Here is a 17,698-nt window from a genome sequence, read left to right as displayed (position 1 = left end):
TCGAGTGAAAAAACGTACAGAAAATCCTAAAAAAGTCAAAGGTACAAGACTGTGTACATGTCGTCATTTCAGAGCGAAGGAACTACTCATCCCGTAAACCACCGCGCGCCACTGAATAAAGGAAGCTACATTAGTTTAGCTAACAGATAATTGGGCTAACCGCTATGTAATAATTTTAAAAGACTCTCAAAATGAAACCTGAAAATAACTGTTAATAATAATAATAATAATAATAATAATAATAATAATAATAATATATAACGGCTTTTACATCAGCTGTAGCCTGCTTTCGTTTGAGTTACCGTTATTTTAGACTGAATCAAGCTGTCAGCTAGCGGTTAGCCGAATTAGCTCTTAGCTAAACTAACGTTAGCTTCCCGGCGGAGGCTAACGGCAGAAGCTTGGAACACATCGTGATTCGTGCAGTGTCGTAAATCCTCGTGACGGCTCGTGCAGGCAGCTCCCTCTCCTCGACAGCATGAGTTCCACCAATCAGAGCAATCACTGTGGGATTGTTCAGGATTGTGGGTAATGAAGTACTTATCCAAGACATCGCAAATAAAAGACGTTTATCTCAAAACAAGGTGGGTGCCTCATGATTTTTGGTGTCTATATGAGCATATAGAATCGCTTAGTCACGTCGGCATGCTGGTTTTAATTCTACCATCGACGGTTACCATTTTATGGCTTATACTCCAATTTGTCAATGGAGAAATTGCATTGTATTTTTACTTTCGGAACCCGCTGTGGGCGGGACTGTTGAGCTCTATATGAGACCTGCTGTCTCATCTCTAATGTGTGTGTATGGGGATTCGCTCAACCAATCAGCGTGCAGCTCATCTAAATATTCATGAGCATACCATATTTGGAAGAAAAGCTCTTGTTACAAATAGGGCCAAACACATGCATAAGGGCCAATAAAATATCAACCAGGCCATTTTCAGCCCAACCAATGTTACATACCCCATTAGGAGACCTTAAGGAACAGTGTGAAATACCCTATATAATCATTCTTTCACCCTTTTAAGTTATAGCATAACTATACTGTACAGTACAGTATTGTCTAGGGGTGGGAATCACCAGAGGCCTCGCGACACAATATCATCACGATACTTATGTCACGATTCGATATTACAATTTTAAACATATTGCACATATCTCTGTTTGTTCATCTCACTTCAATTTTATTGCTGCAAAATGGGATTGTCAAGCAGACAAACTGACCAACACATATATAATAATAGATCGATACTTGGCACCTGTGTATCGATACAATATTGCCACGGAAATATTAATTGTTTTTCCCCCACACCTAATATTGTCTGATAAATAAAACACGAGGAACATATATCAGAAGTCCACTGTTCAGCCATTCTTGCAGTCAGGGATCATGTAAGAGCTTCCTGTTGGAGTTGCCCTTTGCCTGTTTTATAAATGTGTCGTGTTCCTGCACGTTGAGGAAGTGAAAACTATTAATCACCATTGTGAAGAACCCAAGAAGACCCAAGTTGAAAATATTTTCCCACTAAGCTTCTGTTATGTCTGTCAGTAGTTCGAGACTGCTGTTTGTTTCACAAGTTGTCGAATGAAGAAATTCTGCAATCGTATCTCCACATTAGGTTCTTTTCACCTGTAATGTTTTGTTGCTTAAACAAATGTGTAATTAGACTAAAACAAACAGTCTAATGTATAGTATTGAGGAGGGGATCCTTGTCATGTAGATCCTATGTAATGATAGGAGCTGCAGGCTGACATTATGCACCGACAACCGTGATCAATCACATTAAATAATTGCTTATTTGATTAGAATGCATACAGACGTCACATTGCCTTTCATGCTGCAGACAACATGTCTGCACTGTGAATTACTACGTACACTGCCATATTCAACTGAAGTTTGAAGTGAAGGGTTGATGTCACCTTCACACTCACAATTAGTCACGTTTAAACACATATTCTTGCAGATAGAAGTTTCATGTTTGTATTCATGTTTTCCTTCTGATTTACTCTCCAATCATGAAAACATAATTAAATGAATTCTGAAAACAAATGACATAAAATGACAATAAAAGGACCTGTTTCCTAGCAACATCAACTCCGTTTGTTATTTTGTGTGTGTGTGTGCATGAGTGCATGAGAGATAAAGGTTAAAAGAGATTGGCATCATATTTTTTTTAGATGTATCAAATCAGGATTGACTGGATTTTCATCATTTGGGCATTATTTCTGCTCATGAGCACATCATCTCAAAGCTTGAAACAAAAGCTACCAGACTGTCTGGACAAATCCTCAATCTGACTGATAAAAGATGGGACAGATTTCTGGATAAGAAGGATGCTCTGGACGATTGACAACTGATGTGGAGAGAATTGCGTGGCTCGTAACACAAGTATTACAATCAAATGAAGCTTATTTCTACTACATGTGCAAATGAAAACCTTAAGCTCCAAAAAACAAAGCCTCCCTTCTCTTGTAAGCGGAACAGGCTTTGTTTGTGGAGGCATTCACAGATATGACAGATGTAGACTCAACTTGTGGCTTCAAGCTTTCAAACACTGACTGAGGGGTTTCAGATCAGAATAGCAACTCAGATTTTGATCAGTATTTGGAAAAATCAACAAACGCACCAGTGAGGCAAAAATATAAAGGCATGCCTTTGTTGCAAAATAGTTTTAATGCTAACAAATTAAACATTAAACTCCATCCTTTAACAGAATACATCCACCTTTCAAGTTTTGCTGCGTTTGACGCCAGTGGAAACCTGACCAACTCTGTCAGCATGACTGCCATTAGTTCTCATCAATTACCTCAGGGGTTTGCCATCCGCTCCCCCACCCTGGCAAGAGCCAGTGGGGGCTGGGATGGGCTGCCACACGCCTGCTGTGATGACGCTAATAAAGGAGCATGACAGGGCCTCTGTGGACGGCTCCTCTGTATAATGTGACGGCGTTGGCTAAGAGATGAGGAAGGAGACAGAAGCTGGGAGGTGTGGGAGCTGTGGGGGTGAGGAGTTCTAGGCAGACGGCATGGCTGATCCAGACGGTTCTGCTACAGCTCACATCCGAGCTGCTGCCTTCCCAGGTGATATCCATACAGGCCAGGATGAAGACACCCAGTGTGAGATTTGGGAGGGATGAGAGGTGGTGGTGGTGGTGGTGGTGAAGGTGGTGGGGGGGATTCCCAATGTGTTCAGTCAGCTACTCCCTCCCTGAATTTGCCTGTATCACCATGACAACTGGGACCAGAGAGAGTCCGGGGATTCACTCACACCTGGAGGAAACAGAAAACATCATTTGCATTTTGCGCACAGCCCTGCTCATCATAGTAGATTAACAAGGTTCACACAGAGTGCAGGCATGTGGGATTGCTTAGAGCTTTGGTCTAGACCTGCTTTGCTTTTTTCAGTGCATGAGATAAGAAGGTGCTTGATAGCTAATAAGGAGCTGAACTGCAGGCATTGGAGTCCAGTAGTTCGACATATAAAAGGAAACAGATAGTTATTGACAGACACTTCTCCAAAGTGTCTGTAAACAGGATGCAGACATCAATGTCACTGAACCCCACTTTGTTTTTTAACTGCGATCCAGAAATATTCTGTTAGACTGATGAGATGATGCATCTGTTTACCATGACACAACATGCATGTCACGTTTTTTTGTTTTTCATAAATGAAAGTATATTTTCCAAGTATTTCACCTTTTTTTTTAGAAATGATTTGTCAATCTGCTTCCTCTTCTTGGCAGGATTTCCGAGGAGAGCTTGGAGTTCTTTGAGCGTGTGAATGCCATCCTTCAGAAGCAGGAGAACATGCTGCGGGCTGCCCAGGCTGAGGTAACCCCCACCCAACTTTCACCTTTCCATCTGTTACATCCTTGAAACGCGTTCATGTACTGTAGCGAGTAGGCCTCAGCACCAGTATGACTTGTAGAGACAGAAGGGCCGGGTTGAGTTGGGTGCTCAGAAGACTGGAAGCTCAGCCATGACAAGCTGCTGTCGATGGCTATGTCCAGCTCCTCCTGCTGCCAATGCTAATAAGGCAATGATGCTGTATTAAGATCTTTGCTGAGAACAATTGATGTCTTCATTTCCAAATTTCTGTTAGACAAGAGTTTAAAAAAGAGGCAACACATGAATATTCATCATCAAAAGATAAGGAACATCCACTATACATGTTAGAATTGTTAAAACATAATATCATTTTTGTGGATGTGTAAATTTGAAGTCAGTCTTCTGATTTTGTTTGGTGCAGTAGTGGTGGAAATATACTCTACATGGTTCATTCAGGAAAAATATTTCCTGAAGTTTTTACTCCACTACATTTATTTGACCGCTACAGTGACCAATTACTTTTCAGATTAATATTTCACATAATAACCACATGATAGGGCAACCTAATAGCCAAAAGGTTAGGATGCATTCCATTAGTTTATTTCCTCATTTCCTGTCTCCCTCCACTATCATTATGAAATAAAGGCATTAAATGCCAAAAAAAAGTAAGCTTATACAATACAATATATTGCAAAAGCTTAAAACCAAATTTGAGACCCAATGTGGTATAGAAAGAATTCCATTATTTCACAAAAGCAAAGATTAGAATTTCTTTTCTCCAAAAAATGAATACACATTTGTTATTTATTATTCTTTCCTACCCCATTAATCATCTCAAGACCACCCAGATTTAGCTTGTGGCTCTTTGGAGGGGGCCCGACCTTAAATAAGGAACCACTGGACTAAACTACCACACTTCCAAGAGATGATTGAGAGGCTACTGTCAATAATATCTTAACTGCGACCTCAGCTTCCCCTCTCTCCAGTTCTCATTAGAAAGGCAGGTTTTGTTTTGGCTGAACTGTTTCTGACCCCTAACAGTGCCAAAGAGGGGCCTGCACAGTGCCGCCGCCCCAAGAGCATGTGGACCAGGCCTTTATCCCTGACAGAAGCAGAAGGACAGAGGTGCGTCAGCTTCTCTGTTTTCATCGTATTTCAGCAGGGATTACATTTTAAAAGTCACAATAACAGAACTCTCCCTGGTTTCGATGTGCAGCAGAGCAGAAAGCATGAAAGCAGAGGAACATGAGCTTTTATTTTGGAAGGGTTGTTATTAAGTGGAGTGTGTTTTCATGTAGCTGGACCTGCTTTATGAGGAAGCTGTGTACACGGTGGTCAACCGGGTGGGAGTACCTTCATCTGAACATGTGACAAGTGACGAAGAGCTGTTTGCTTACCTGCTAAAGGTGTTTATTAATCTATCTATCTATCTATCTATCTTTCTATCTATCTATCTATCTATCTATTTATCTATCTATCTATCTATCTGTCTATTCTTTTATTTATCTATCTATCCTATTGTAACAAGAAATCAAGTGTTTCTAGAATATTTATTCAGCTTTATTTCTTACTGTCTGACCATCCAAGGCATTTGATATGGGCGAAGAGGAACATGACATCATTCTCCAAAAAGTTCAAGAATCGAAGGTGAGACAATTTGTTCATGAGCCACAGTCCATTCAAATGTTGCCATAACAATATTATTCAGACACACTGTGGCAGTGACAGCTGACATCAGTTGTCTTAGGGAAGAGTTTACACTGCAGTAGTTTCTATTTTTTAATGAATGCTGTACAATTTTAGAGTTTTATCTATTTTTTCTGTCGTGTTCCAGGCAGACTTTGGTTCCATTACAGTGATTTTGGGATGAAAATCTAAAAACGTAAAGAATATCCTAATATATTGTCATATTGTGTAATACAGAAGTAAATCGAAACCAATTGGGACCTGGAACAAAAGAAAAAAAGATTTAACATACAACATGGTTTGCAACAGTATTTGACTTGTGGTAAATGTGCTAAAACATGTAAAACCTCTGGTACAGTTATTTAAGTCATTACCTTGTTAAGTTAATAAAATAGATAATAGAATGCACTTATGTGAACTATGTGAACTCAGTGGCAGATTTAAAAGCATCACTAACTCCTCAGTTGTGCAGTCACAGTTGGTATTTTAGTGTATTTCCTGGTATTTTCTCATACTCATAGTTTGCACAGTTCGAAAGAAATGAGCTTAAAGCATGGCTGGGAGAGAAACAGTTGGAGCCCACTGATATGATGTCCCTGGAGAGTAGAGAGATGTAAGAATTGTAACACCTGAAAGTCCCATTCTGTATGATTGTGTGTTGTTTACTTGACTGCCAGATACCTTTCAAATATGTCTGTTAAGAAGTGTTAGCCATTATGATAGACTGCTGGAAATGTTGTGACCAAAGTGAAAATATTTTTCCATTTAAATATTCACGACAGTTATTTTGCCTCTGGTGGAACATTGAGTTGTTCTAGGTTGTGACTCACATAGCTAGTATATATAAAATATCTCATTAAGCAATCAGGAATTCATTTTTCTTATTCTTACTCTACATTGCATGCTGACATTTATTTAAATGGAGATACAGGAGCATTGTAACGTATTCAATGCATGCCCTTGATTTATCACATTTACAGTTTCTTACAGGCAGTAAATTTCCTTTTTTCACAGCGGGCCAGTTTTTCCTTGAGAGTTTCTGTCATGAAAGCAAAGAGTCTCATGGCCAAGGATGCTAATGGTGAGACCTCTCGAGCATTAGATACCTCTACATGTATACTTTCTCTATAGCGTAACATTTCAGATACAGATAAAATAAAATCTCTATAAATGTTGAGTCCCATATTCTAATTGAGTCTAACATCCAACATCATTGGTGTGACTATCTTGTATGCATACCTTCTTATTTTCATCTCTCAATGTATGTACAGTATGCATGTAATTATTTGATAGCTGCATAATGGGGGGTGGTATTTGAATAGTATTTATTTTAATGTGAGATGGCAATAAGGTTTGGGTGGCCATGATACTTACATGACCTTTCTATAAAAACAATTACATGCATATCCACTATGTACAGTATATAATACACAATACACAGGTATGTATGTGTCCTATTAACACATTCTCAATCCCAGCGCGTCAAAAAGCCAGACATACATCATCACATCAACCAAATCAATGACATTTGAATAACTTGTACCTGATTAAATATATAAAAGACTGATTAAAAAGGCCTCGCAAGTATAGAACTTCCTGTATTATTTCTGTCTGTCCAAAATGGCTGCAAGTTTTTGTCACGTCCCCCATCCACAGCCAACGACCTGTGCTGCTTTCCATTCAAGGTGATATTCATTTCAGCCCATTGTCAACCAGTCACACTCCTTTTGCTGATGAGCACCAAAACACAAGACTTGTTGAAATCACAAATGCGCCCAAAGGCTTCACTCTTCTCACCGCTGTAAAAGCATCATCAGGGTGCTATAAACAGTTTTGTGTGTGTGTGTGTGTGTGTGTGTGTGTGTTAACCCTTTCTATGTGTCACCCCGTGGCCTGCCAGGGTACAGCGACCCCTACTGCATGCTGGGAATCCTGCTGGGCCAGAGCCCGCGGGAGATGGAGGAGAAGAAGGAGAGGAAGTTCAGCTTCAGGAAGAGAAAGGAGAAGCTGGAGAAACGCTCCAGCATCAAGGAGGTGTTACCTGCCAGGTGTATCCAGGTGACTGAGGTCAAACCAGAGACTCTCAACCCAGTGTGGGACGAGCACTTTGTGTTGTGAGTACAGCAGTTTAACCTTTAGCACAGTGCTGAACATTGTGATATGTGTGACACGCAGGATTCACAGTTCCATTTGTTTCACACTAAAGTTGTTAGGTTATGTTACCAGTGCAGCATAGTGTCATCTCTGTGGAAGGATCACTAAATGATTGATGTGCTTATTATCAGTGTTTATAATGATAATTCAATTCATGATTTTCCTGTTTTTTTATTGTTTTCTTCCCCAGTGACATAGATGATGTCCACAATGACCTCTTACATCTTGACATATGGTAAGATTAGTACGCAGCAACACCTTGAATCCCTTGAATGTCACCATGCCAGAGGGACAAAGAAGGATTTTTAATGATTTTCTTTATAGCACTGTATATTAGATTAGGTTTAATTTGCTTTAAATATCAGATTATTATTTATTTTTTCTTGCATCATAGATGACAAAAGAAAAGCATACAGAATACTGTATACGCAAATAGAAAGACTAGTCCAACAAATGTTTTTAGCTGTGATACTTATTATACAATCACCTGGCAAAACCATTTGAAATCAATAATTTATTTCCCCCAAATCTTAATAATATGGCAATTTTTTCAACATTTTTTGAACATACTCACTTTGCAGTCACAGTTTTTCAATCGCCTAGCAAAAGGAAAAGGTCTTTTTAAGTCGGATGAAAAAAAAAACTGATTTTGTTTATACTTGACAATGAAGTTGCCTTTTTACTGTACCTCGGCTCTAAACTGTAAAATTGTACTGGGAGCCATGTTGCTTAACAAAATGAACAGTCATTATTTAGCTGTTATAGAGGCTTTTCTCAGCTCTGGTAAAAGAGATCAAGAGCTCACTCCTGACTCCAATAAAAGTTGAGTAGGCTAATGTTTTTCTTGAATGGGGCTAGATTGTAGATCTCCTTCACTTCTCAGTTCCGTCCATTGTTTTGCAAAGTTATTGAAGCATGTCTTTGCAGGAAGCAAGAGGTTGTAATAACCTCTGAATCCTCCTATTTTCTTAAGGGATCATGATGATGACGTGTCTGTTGCTGAGGCCTGCAAAAAGCTCAATGAAGTCAGTGGACTTCGAGGAATGGGCAGGTAGAAGAAACAATGTTGTGTAATTCTGTATTACCATGAATGTAATCAAGTGCAATGATGCAACTGTCTTAGATGCATCTTATTCAATTTTGTCAATCAAAGGGTCATTTCCATTTGAATCAAGCCAAAAGTTGCAGTTAATGAATGAAGAATGTTAACTACATGTGTTGAAAAATACTGAACCCAACATGCTTATTAATTTTAGGGGATCATTTGGTATTTGACATTTAACCTTAAACAAGAAAATACAGGAAAGCCCAGTGCCAATAAAGAACACAAAGAGTTCAGCCGGGGCCATAGAGAGACTAATATATAGCAGACGTGTATAATTTAAACCTGAGAATGTCAATCATAACCAAGGACAAAAGGATCATAAACCTATGGTGGAAAATGTGAAATTTCTATTTGAACAAAAAATCTGAGAAATAGAAACTCATTCTGCCGATGCTCTGTTAGGTGGATGAAAGCAAGCTACTGTAAATGCCTAATAAATAAATAAATCTTAATTGTTAGATTATAGCTCTTACAGTACATTTACATCATGTGAATTCAACCTGTGACAAACGAGATTCCTTTTTTCCTTGCTCTTTCTTGTCAGGTATTTTAAGCAAATAGCAAAGTCAGTGCGTTCCAATGGATCTGCATCATCCGGCTCCGAGGAGAACGCTGATGACTTCCTCGGATGCATCAACATCCCTTTGAATGTGAGCGTTTCACTAGTCAGAGCTACTGCGACAAATTAAACAGGACCACAAATACATTCTTCGAAGGACACAATGTGTAGGATTTCCCTGGAAGTATGTCAGTGTTGTTAATCTGGTTGGTTTCCTTTTCATAGGAGATCCCAATTGTCGGCTATGACACCTGGTTTAAACTGGAGCCTCGATCGAGTACGTCCAAAGTTCAGGGAGAATGTCACCTGATACTGAAGCTCTTCACCAGCCAGGTTAGTGTAGTCAGATTACAGTATCCTCTTCTTTTTGCATGTATAGGATACAAAGAATTATGACTTTTAATACTTGATTTCTTCTTTCAGAGGGACACAGCTTTGTCTAAGAAAGACTCAAATGTCTCCATTCACAAGAAACTGCTGAGTCAGATTGTGGAGTATGAGCACGCTCATGTTAAAGTGAGTTTCATGCAGATATTTGTAGTTTTTATATATATATATATATATATATATATATATATATATATATATATATATATCAAAACTTTTAGTTTGTTTTACAAAATGGCATATATCCATAAACAAGTAATGCAAATTATAAACATAACTATAAACTGATGAACTATACATATATATATATATGTGTGTGTGTGTGTGTGTTGTGTGTTGTGTGTTGTGTGTGTGTGTGTGTGTGTGTGTGTGTGTGTGTGTGTGTGTGTGTGTGTATATATATATATATATATATATATATATATATATATATATATATATATATATATTAGTTCATTAGTTTATAGTTGTTTATAATTTGCATTATTCGTTTATGGATATATGCCATTTTGTAAAACAAACTAAAAGTTTTGATGAGTACAAGCAGATTCTTCTTGAACTGACGTGGTTATCTACCATATATAATTCTAGAGAGAGCCGTACAACTGGAATGGGCAAGTGTGTCCTCCAGCGTGGACTGTACTGACTCACCATGCTGTGCAAACTGATCTCTCACCTCTCCAACAGGCCATTATGTGAGTGTTAATGGAGGAATCAAATTGATTAAATCAAATATGAAAACTTAAGCATCAAGTCAAAAGGTGCATGTTTTGTTTTTAAACCCAGTCGTTGGCAGTGCTACAGCAGCCACCATCGGACCCAGAGGGTGTGCTACTCCCTGCTGCTGCGCCTCCTGAGGACCATCGATGCAGAGTGGGACCCCGTCGCTGTGAGGGGAGACCTGGTAGGTTGTCAGCCATCAGCCTCTCAGTAGGAACAAAAACCTTTCATTATCTGGAAACAGTCACCTCATTAGCTCAGCTCTTCACTGACATGCATCAAGGTTTTTGGTCCAGCCAAAAATGTCTCACAGCCAGTGTACTTGAAGCTATAACTGAGGGCCCTTCCTGTGTCCAGGAGAGGCAGCTTTCAGACAGCTTCAGGCTGTACACAGAGCACTGCCTGTGCCTGATGAAGAACATGCGTCAGGTTTTCCCCTGCACCAGTGTCGCTGCCATTACACGCTACGAGCTCATGCTAAGGTAAAGTCACACTGCCATCACATCACATCAAACAGCCATACCAGGTACAGGCTCAACCTCTCACCCCAACAGACACAGAGAGACTTCAATCAGTCATACTGTGTGGAGGAAGCAGTGCTGAGCTCCCAACTCAAACGGAAATATCCTGATCATTGCTCATTACTCATTTCAAAATGTTAAACATTTGTTCCTGACCACAGATTTTGTATAATAAAACCTTAAAAATTATTATTGTTATTTGCTGCAACATATTGTGGTCTCAAGCAACAACTTAGATAGTTTTACCTGACGTAACATGTATTATTTCCTATATGATATTATGCTTCCATTCCACTGGTGAAATCAGTGACCAAATCCTGTCATACACACTGGTATGAGGGCCATACAGTCATGAAAATCTGAAAGGATTACCATTTTAAAGCATTAATGTGCTCAGCAAATTGAAGATTATAGTATATTAAGATTTATTTTTTGATAGTGCTTGTGGAACTTTTAGCTTGAGAAAATCCCCAAATCATAAGCATTCATCCTTTGATGAATGCTTATCCAAGGTGAGGTTTATGGAATTCCAGGCATACATTTTTAGACACATTGTACCATCCAATGTGTTGACTATCAAGAAATTGTGACCAGGTGTCCATAAAAACCATGACTATATGTATTTGGCAATCTGGTCCGTACTGCAGCGATATTCTAAAGTCTTGGACAGACTTTGACTTACCATCGCACAAAAGAAGGAAGTTAGAGCAGGGAAATGCACCAAATTAAAGATTCTATAAATGCCAGCGAGTAAAATCAGCTTATTATTGAAGTTCATGATGACCAATTTTCCTAGCAAAAAGTCCAGTTCTGCCCAGTGATCAACACCTCATGGGAGATCTTTCTCCACTTCTCAGAAACACAGTCACACGCAGTGACTCACCTAACAGTTGAAATTGCATCTCTCCTCTACTGCAGAGACAGTGCAGAAGCCTGCATACAATTGAAGTGGAAAAAAAATTAGTGAGATTGAAGCTTTTGTGCTTATTTAATATTTTATATTCTAAGAACAATATGATGTGAAATGTGACCTGAAACTAGTTTTGTATTGTCTGTGAATGCCAGGGGGATTGGCTACATGCAGAACATGCGAGCGTTTAAGTCTGTGTGTCCTCTTCGAAATGAACTTCATTTGGACATCACTACTGCTGTCAAGGTAACCATGACAATTAAAACAACAATTAAAAACCAAACATTTGTTTTACAGTTGTTTCACATAAAGGTACGCCAGTGGAGTTTTTGACCACTAGAGGTATTGTGTGCTGTAGATCAGAGATCTTCAACAGGGGGTCCGGGACCCTCAGAGTTACTGCAGGGGGTACCAGCAAATTATTGTAAATCTTTTGACCGTTTTTTTTTTTTTTTTTTAATTGAAATGTCTTAACATAAATTCAACAAATTATTAGCAAATATAAAAAAAAAATGTTGTGAAAAAAACATTGATGATAGGCTTACTTGCCTATAAATAAGGTAGTCACAGATACAGTTAATCCTAAGGATTCACTGTGCCTCATGTATGTTTAACATTAAAACATGATTTATAAAATCATGCCAACAATTATTATTTTAATAGCTTATAATTCTATACACTAAAAAGGTATGTATAAAGGCTTTAGGCAGCCCACACTTTATTGTAGGCCCAGTTTAATATGCAACAAACTTTTATACAATATATGTAGTAGGGGATCCCTAATTTGTCTTTCTCAGTTAAGCGGTCTATGGCTTAAAAGATGTTGAAGACCTCTGCTGTAGATGAATGGCTTGATTAGCAGGTCCATGTATATGTCTGTATTGTTTGAAAGCAGCATGAAGAACACACATGTATATCAACTACAGTAGTGTACTCCACAGGACAAATTTAATTTGTGTAATTATTTCAACAGAAAGGGACTGTGGAGTGGTATGAGAGCCTAATTGCAAGATATAAACCACAGGACGGGGTACGTTTATACTGATTAATATAAGTCCTAATGTAAATAATCATCCAGTTTTCTAAATTTTACCGACCACAATGTTTATTCAGAATGTTGTTTGTTTTGTATTGGCAACATAGACTCTGGAGGAGCAGCTGAAGAAGCTGGTTCAGGTGGTTGATGCCACGTGTGCAGACGTACAGAGAGCCCAGAACATCTACAACAAACTCTTCTACAGGTGAACATCAATGCTATATATCTCATCAAGAAAAAGACTGTGGAAATGTTGTGCTATAACACATAAACATTGATTTGGCTATTGTTGGACTGATGGTATTTCATCCTTTGTTTGTCCTCACAGTGCAGTGAAAGTAGATTTCTTCAGCATATCGTACAGGCAGTTGGAGAAACAGGTATGTCATTGAAAATGATATGAAAAAAAGTCCTCGTAAAACAAGTCTTATAAAGCCTTTTGTGAGTCATACAGTCTTGTTGTTGCTAACCTGACACAGGTACGTGAACCCACACGCACTTTATTTGATCCTTAAGGTAGCCGATGATGTAAGCGTCGCAATGGAGCGGGTTTGTGGGACTCTGGAGCAGGAGAGCTCCAGACTGACTCAGACAATGGGAGAAACCATCTTTGAGCTCTTCATGTCCTTGAAAATCCTCAAAGGCTTTCGGGAGTTTCTTCCTCTCAAGTTGGTTATCAGTTTGACTCTCATGACAATTTATATAGCAGCGTAAAAGGCTCTGACTGGTGGTTATTTGTTTGAAATGTCAGCCAGGAGATGAAAATTCAACCTTTTCGTCTTCTTTACATTTATTAAAAAAAGATGTGTGTTCTTCTCTAACAGGGATGCTAAAATCTTGGCCCTGACAAGCTTTCATAACTGGTTCAAGTCCTCGATTCATAAGTGGCTGCAGATCGTTCATGACAGATCCTGTGACAGAATTCGTAAAGCAGTGGAAAAAGACAACGTGAGAGTCTTCTGCTATTCAAATGTACTATAATGTAGCTGTTAGCAGATAAACTTAAACTTTTTTTTTTTTATATATATATCTAATATAAAGATATCCTTATTCATTTTTTTCTTACTACAGTTAGTGTTATAAAGCATTTATTAATACATTCATTAACTCCCATACACATAAAAATACATTGTAGGTAGAATGTAAAATTCTTTTTTAGACATTTTTAGATAACCTGTTATAAAGATGTTTATTGATTAGCTTATAACTACTAGTGGGTTGGAAGGAATTTATTTGGTAATAAATTATTCATAACAACTCTTCAGCATGTTATAAAGTACTTATTAACCATTTATACATATGTGCAAATCATCCTCAAGCAGGTTTAAACTATTATGTACTGTAAATGCGTTAAAAACTACCAAAGAAATATATATGTAATTAGAACTGTGTTAAACTGTGTTATTAAGCTTTCATTAACTCTTTATACAGTACACGGTGGTAGTAGTTAGAGTTGTTGGCAAATACATTTATAAACACTAAATTTCTTTATAGCTGGACACAGCTACATATTAGTGTTTATAATTAGTTATTAATCATGTATTAACTGTTTACATAATCCTTAGAAATGCTAAATAGGGGGTTGAAATAAAGTATTGCTGAACTTTAAAAAAAATAAAAATAAAAGAAATGGTTGTTGTATAGTCCTGAAAAACATGTCCCCTGTTTTATTCACAAGTGCATGTGTTTTGTGAGCAGCTCGAGCCTGTGCAGCAGGCCAAACACAGCTCCTCAGCAGTGGAGGTGACAACATGCTTCAGCCAGGTACGCGAGATCTGGCTCCAGTTGGCCTGGCCAGACTCTGCGGGGGCCTTCATCTTTGTCACTCGTTTGACAGACGTGAGTGCTGCTTCTAGTGTTGCCAAACTCAAGTACGCACATCCTGCACACATCAAAACATGACTCTGAACAGACGCACATACATACGCGCAGGATTAAAAGAAGATGTCATCGGAAACTGAGAATTTCACTGTAATAACAGGGCTGCTATTTTATCTTTCACAGAATTTCTGCAGCGAGGCTGTGTGCTACTCTGAGATGATAACACGCAAGATTGAGAGGAACCAGCTGGGCCGAGACCAAAAGAGCTTCACAGTGCAGGTAACGCCTGTAGCAAGACAGAAGTGGGGGAGGGTACGCAATGACCTGGGAAGTAAATGTCAGCAAGTGTTCTCCCTGGCAACACAAAGGGCTCAGCAGGCGATCAGATATGTTCACACAAAAAAAAAGGCAGTCGCCTCTTGTCGTCCTCAATCATTTACACTCGCTACCCCGTCCTTCCACTTCTTTGTAGCCCTGCTTCTTTTCCTTCTTTGTTTCTCCACCTCCACCCTCTGTTTCTCCTCTTCTGCTCCTCCTCGCTTTCTGCTAGCTCTGCATCGCCCTGAACAACACAGAGCTTGTGCGCGTTTTCCTGGGTCACCTACCCCGTGACCTGGACTGGCAAGGTGTGGAGCGGGCCATGGAGGAGTCCTGTGGGGTGGAGGGGAAGGAGCAGGTTTACAAGGCTCTCAATGGGCAGCTGTTCAACATGGACCTGGACCTCCAGAGAGAAGCCAAACGTCTCATCACACTGCTCACCGACAAGGTGCGGTGCTCAAAGCATGAATACCTGCAGATCAATTCTTCTTGATAGTATGATACATGGTACACATATATAGCAATTTCTCACTGCCAGTGAAAACCTCGGTACTCCACTCGACAATGTGAGGTTTCTACAAGCAGTGACTTAATGAAATATGTTCAAAAAACACAGTAAAAATTGGACAAAAAATGCATTTCAATCTCTGAATGCCATACTGTTTTATTTTCTTTTTTAGTTGAAGAATTTACATTATGAAAATGTTTTTTTTTTATGAAGTTTGCATCTAATTTGGCCATAACAGGAGTCAAGCTTCCAGTAATTTTAGTCCTCTCTTTCGGTGATCCATTGCTGCTGTTATGGAGTGCAGAGGACATACTATGTGCTTGGGTGTTTTGCATGGGGGGATAATACACTGTACCATTTTGTATATGTAAGCTTTTTGTGTCTGTATGTCTCTACTTTTTAAGGAAACTTAGGAGTTTTAATGAGGACAGAACAATGTTGACATTGTTTTGCAAGACCTTTATTCAGAGTATATTGACCTTTTGTATTCAGTGTTGGGAGGAACATTGTCTGTACAAAACAAAAACAAACAGGACAGGTTTGTTATGCTGGGTAGCAAGATAGCTGGGGATCAAATGTGCAGTATTACTTATATGATAGACCGGTACACCATGAAGTTAGCACACAAGATCATAGCAGATCCACTGCATCTTCTAAGGCCTGAATATGCACATTTACCCTCAGGGTGAAGGTATAGCATGCCCATGATGCAGACTAAAAGAGGCATCACATCCTTTGACCCACGCAGCATTCAGCTGCTTAAAGGCTCTGACACACCAACCAGACAGCTGACCTTCGGCAGAAAAGGCAGTCGGATTGACTGCCTCCCCGAGTTGGTCAAAAAAGTGCCTCGGAACACACTGAAGCGACGCCAACCTTAGCGTACGTTCTGCGCGTGCGCGAGACTTAATGCATCTCCATAACAGCAAGCGGCGCTAATCTGTATTGTCGCCCAAAAAAATGAAAACCGGCAGCTGATTGGACGAACGCGTCACGTGGGTCTGACTGCTCCGGATTTTACGACTCTTTTTTAGCATAATGGCGGCTTCGTTCGGAATACGATCTCATATTTTCTGAAGATAGTTTTAAGCGAGAAATAGGCCATGCAGTTGCTGAATCTGTCTTCATTTCAGATCGACAAAGGTCAGTTTAAAAGATTTTCGTCAGATTTTGAGAAGCTTTAGTCACGCTCATCCCGCTCGTCATTTCCGGGTTAGCGCTCCACCGATCAGATTGGCCATTGAGTCCGACTGCCCGCCTTTCCGATTCAACATGTCAAAGCGGCCCAAATGAAGGCCGACTGCTCCTCCGACTGACGATGGCACAGAACACACCGAACAGACCCAAGTCACTGACCTCGCCAGGCTGTCCGACGGCTGATAATCGGGTTGATGTGTCAGGGCCTTAAGAAGTTATGACCACATGGTCTGAAATGGTGATGTCTCAATTTCCCGATTTATGCTTTTTAGTGAATGTTCTTATGATGTTCCTGTTTTTTATGTTTTTATGTTGTACTGTCATGTGCTATCATGTATATATGCTCTTTGTGCAAAGCAAATTCCCCTAGGGGCAATAAAGGTTTCATTAATGAATTCATGTATATCCATTATGCACATAGTTGTATGCATATGCACCTGCATGCACATGTATGAGAGGATATTTCTTTGCAGATGCTGCCTGAGCTGCGGAGGTACATCCAGCACATCAGCCTGTCCCCAGACTCCATTAACAATGATGAAGTAAGGCCTTGTAGTGGTTCTCTACAGCATTCATTCCTGTATCAGTGGTGTTTGCAGCCCCAGTACGTATGTAATGTATGTTAATCTGACATTCTTCCAGGCTGTGTCGCCTCTTATGAAATACTTACAAGACACTATGGTTATCATCAGTGAAAACCTTGTGAAGGAGAATCTGACTAGGTAATTACTTTCTCCTCCTCTCTCCTCACTATAAATATGCATTTATTTATTTTCTGTTTGACAGGGACAGTGCAAATTAATTTGAATAACTTGTCTGAATTATAAATTCCACATTCTGCCTAATTGCTCCTTTTCATTTAGTGTGCCTGTGCAGCTGATGATAAAAGTTTAAATAAAACATTTAGTAAAAAATTATGAAACACAAACAAGAGAATAAGACTCCTGT

The 17,698-nt window shown here is 39.3% G+C and overlaps 1 protein-coding gene across 1 annotated transcript in view; it reads left to right on the top strand.

Moving 5' to 3' along the window:
- The window catches only part of baiap3 (BAI1 associated protein 3), a 38,167-nt gene that overhangs the window by 15,830 nt on the left and 4,639 nt on the right, over positions 1-17,698 (top strand). Inside the window, exons 3-27 of the mRNA XM_039825940.1 lie at positions 3,744-3,831; positions 4,870-4,953; positions 5,127-5,234; positions 5,416-5,475; positions 6,529-6,595; positions 7,415-7,628; positions 7,859-7,903; positions 8,642-8,719; positions 9,318-9,423; positions 9,558-9,665; positions 9,756-9,848; positions 10,311-10,414; positions 10,506-10,623; positions 10,797-10,921; positions 12,026-12,116; positions 12,844-12,900; positions 13,014-13,111; positions 13,235-13,286; positions 13,423-13,574; positions 13,731-13,854; positions 14,605-14,745; positions 14,911-15,006; positions 15,278-15,493; positions 17,224-17,292; positions 17,393-17,472. Of these exons, the coding sequence (XP_039681874.1) occupies positions 3,744-3,831; positions 4,870-4,953; positions 5,127-5,234; positions 5,416-5,475; positions 6,529-6,595; positions 7,415-7,628; positions 7,859-7,903; positions 8,642-8,719; positions 9,318-9,423; positions 9,558-9,665; positions 9,756-9,848; positions 10,311-10,414; positions 10,506-10,623; positions 10,797-10,921; positions 12,026-12,116; positions 12,844-12,900; positions 13,014-13,111; positions 13,235-13,286; positions 13,423-13,574; positions 13,731-13,854; positions 14,605-14,745; positions 14,911-15,006; positions 15,278-15,493; positions 17,224-17,292; positions 17,393-17,472 (2,574 nt within the window). The remainder of the gene's footprint in view (positions 1-3,743; positions 3,832-4,869; positions 4,954-5,126; positions 5,235-5,415; positions 5,476-6,528; positions 6,596-7,414; positions 7,629-7,858; positions 7,904-8,641; positions 8,720-9,317; positions 9,424-9,557; positions 9,666-9,755; positions 9,849-10,310; positions 10,415-10,505; positions 10,624-10,796; positions 10,922-12,025; positions 12,117-12,843; positions 12,901-13,013; positions 13,112-13,234; positions 13,287-13,422; positions 13,575-13,730; positions 13,855-14,604; positions 14,746-14,910; positions 15,007-15,277; positions 15,494-17,223; positions 17,293-17,392; positions 17,473-17,698) is intronic.

The sequence above is a fragment of the Perca fluviatilis genome, chromosome 15 (genome assembly GCF_010015445.1).
Source record: "Perca fluviatilis chromosome 15, GENO_Pfluv_1.0, whole genome shotgun sequence".
In the NCBI taxonomy this organism is placed as follows: Eukaryota; Metazoa; Chordata; class Actinopteri; order Perciformes; family Percidae; genus Perca; species Perca fluviatilis.
This window is presented reverse-complemented; position numbering and strand designations above follow the sequence as displayed.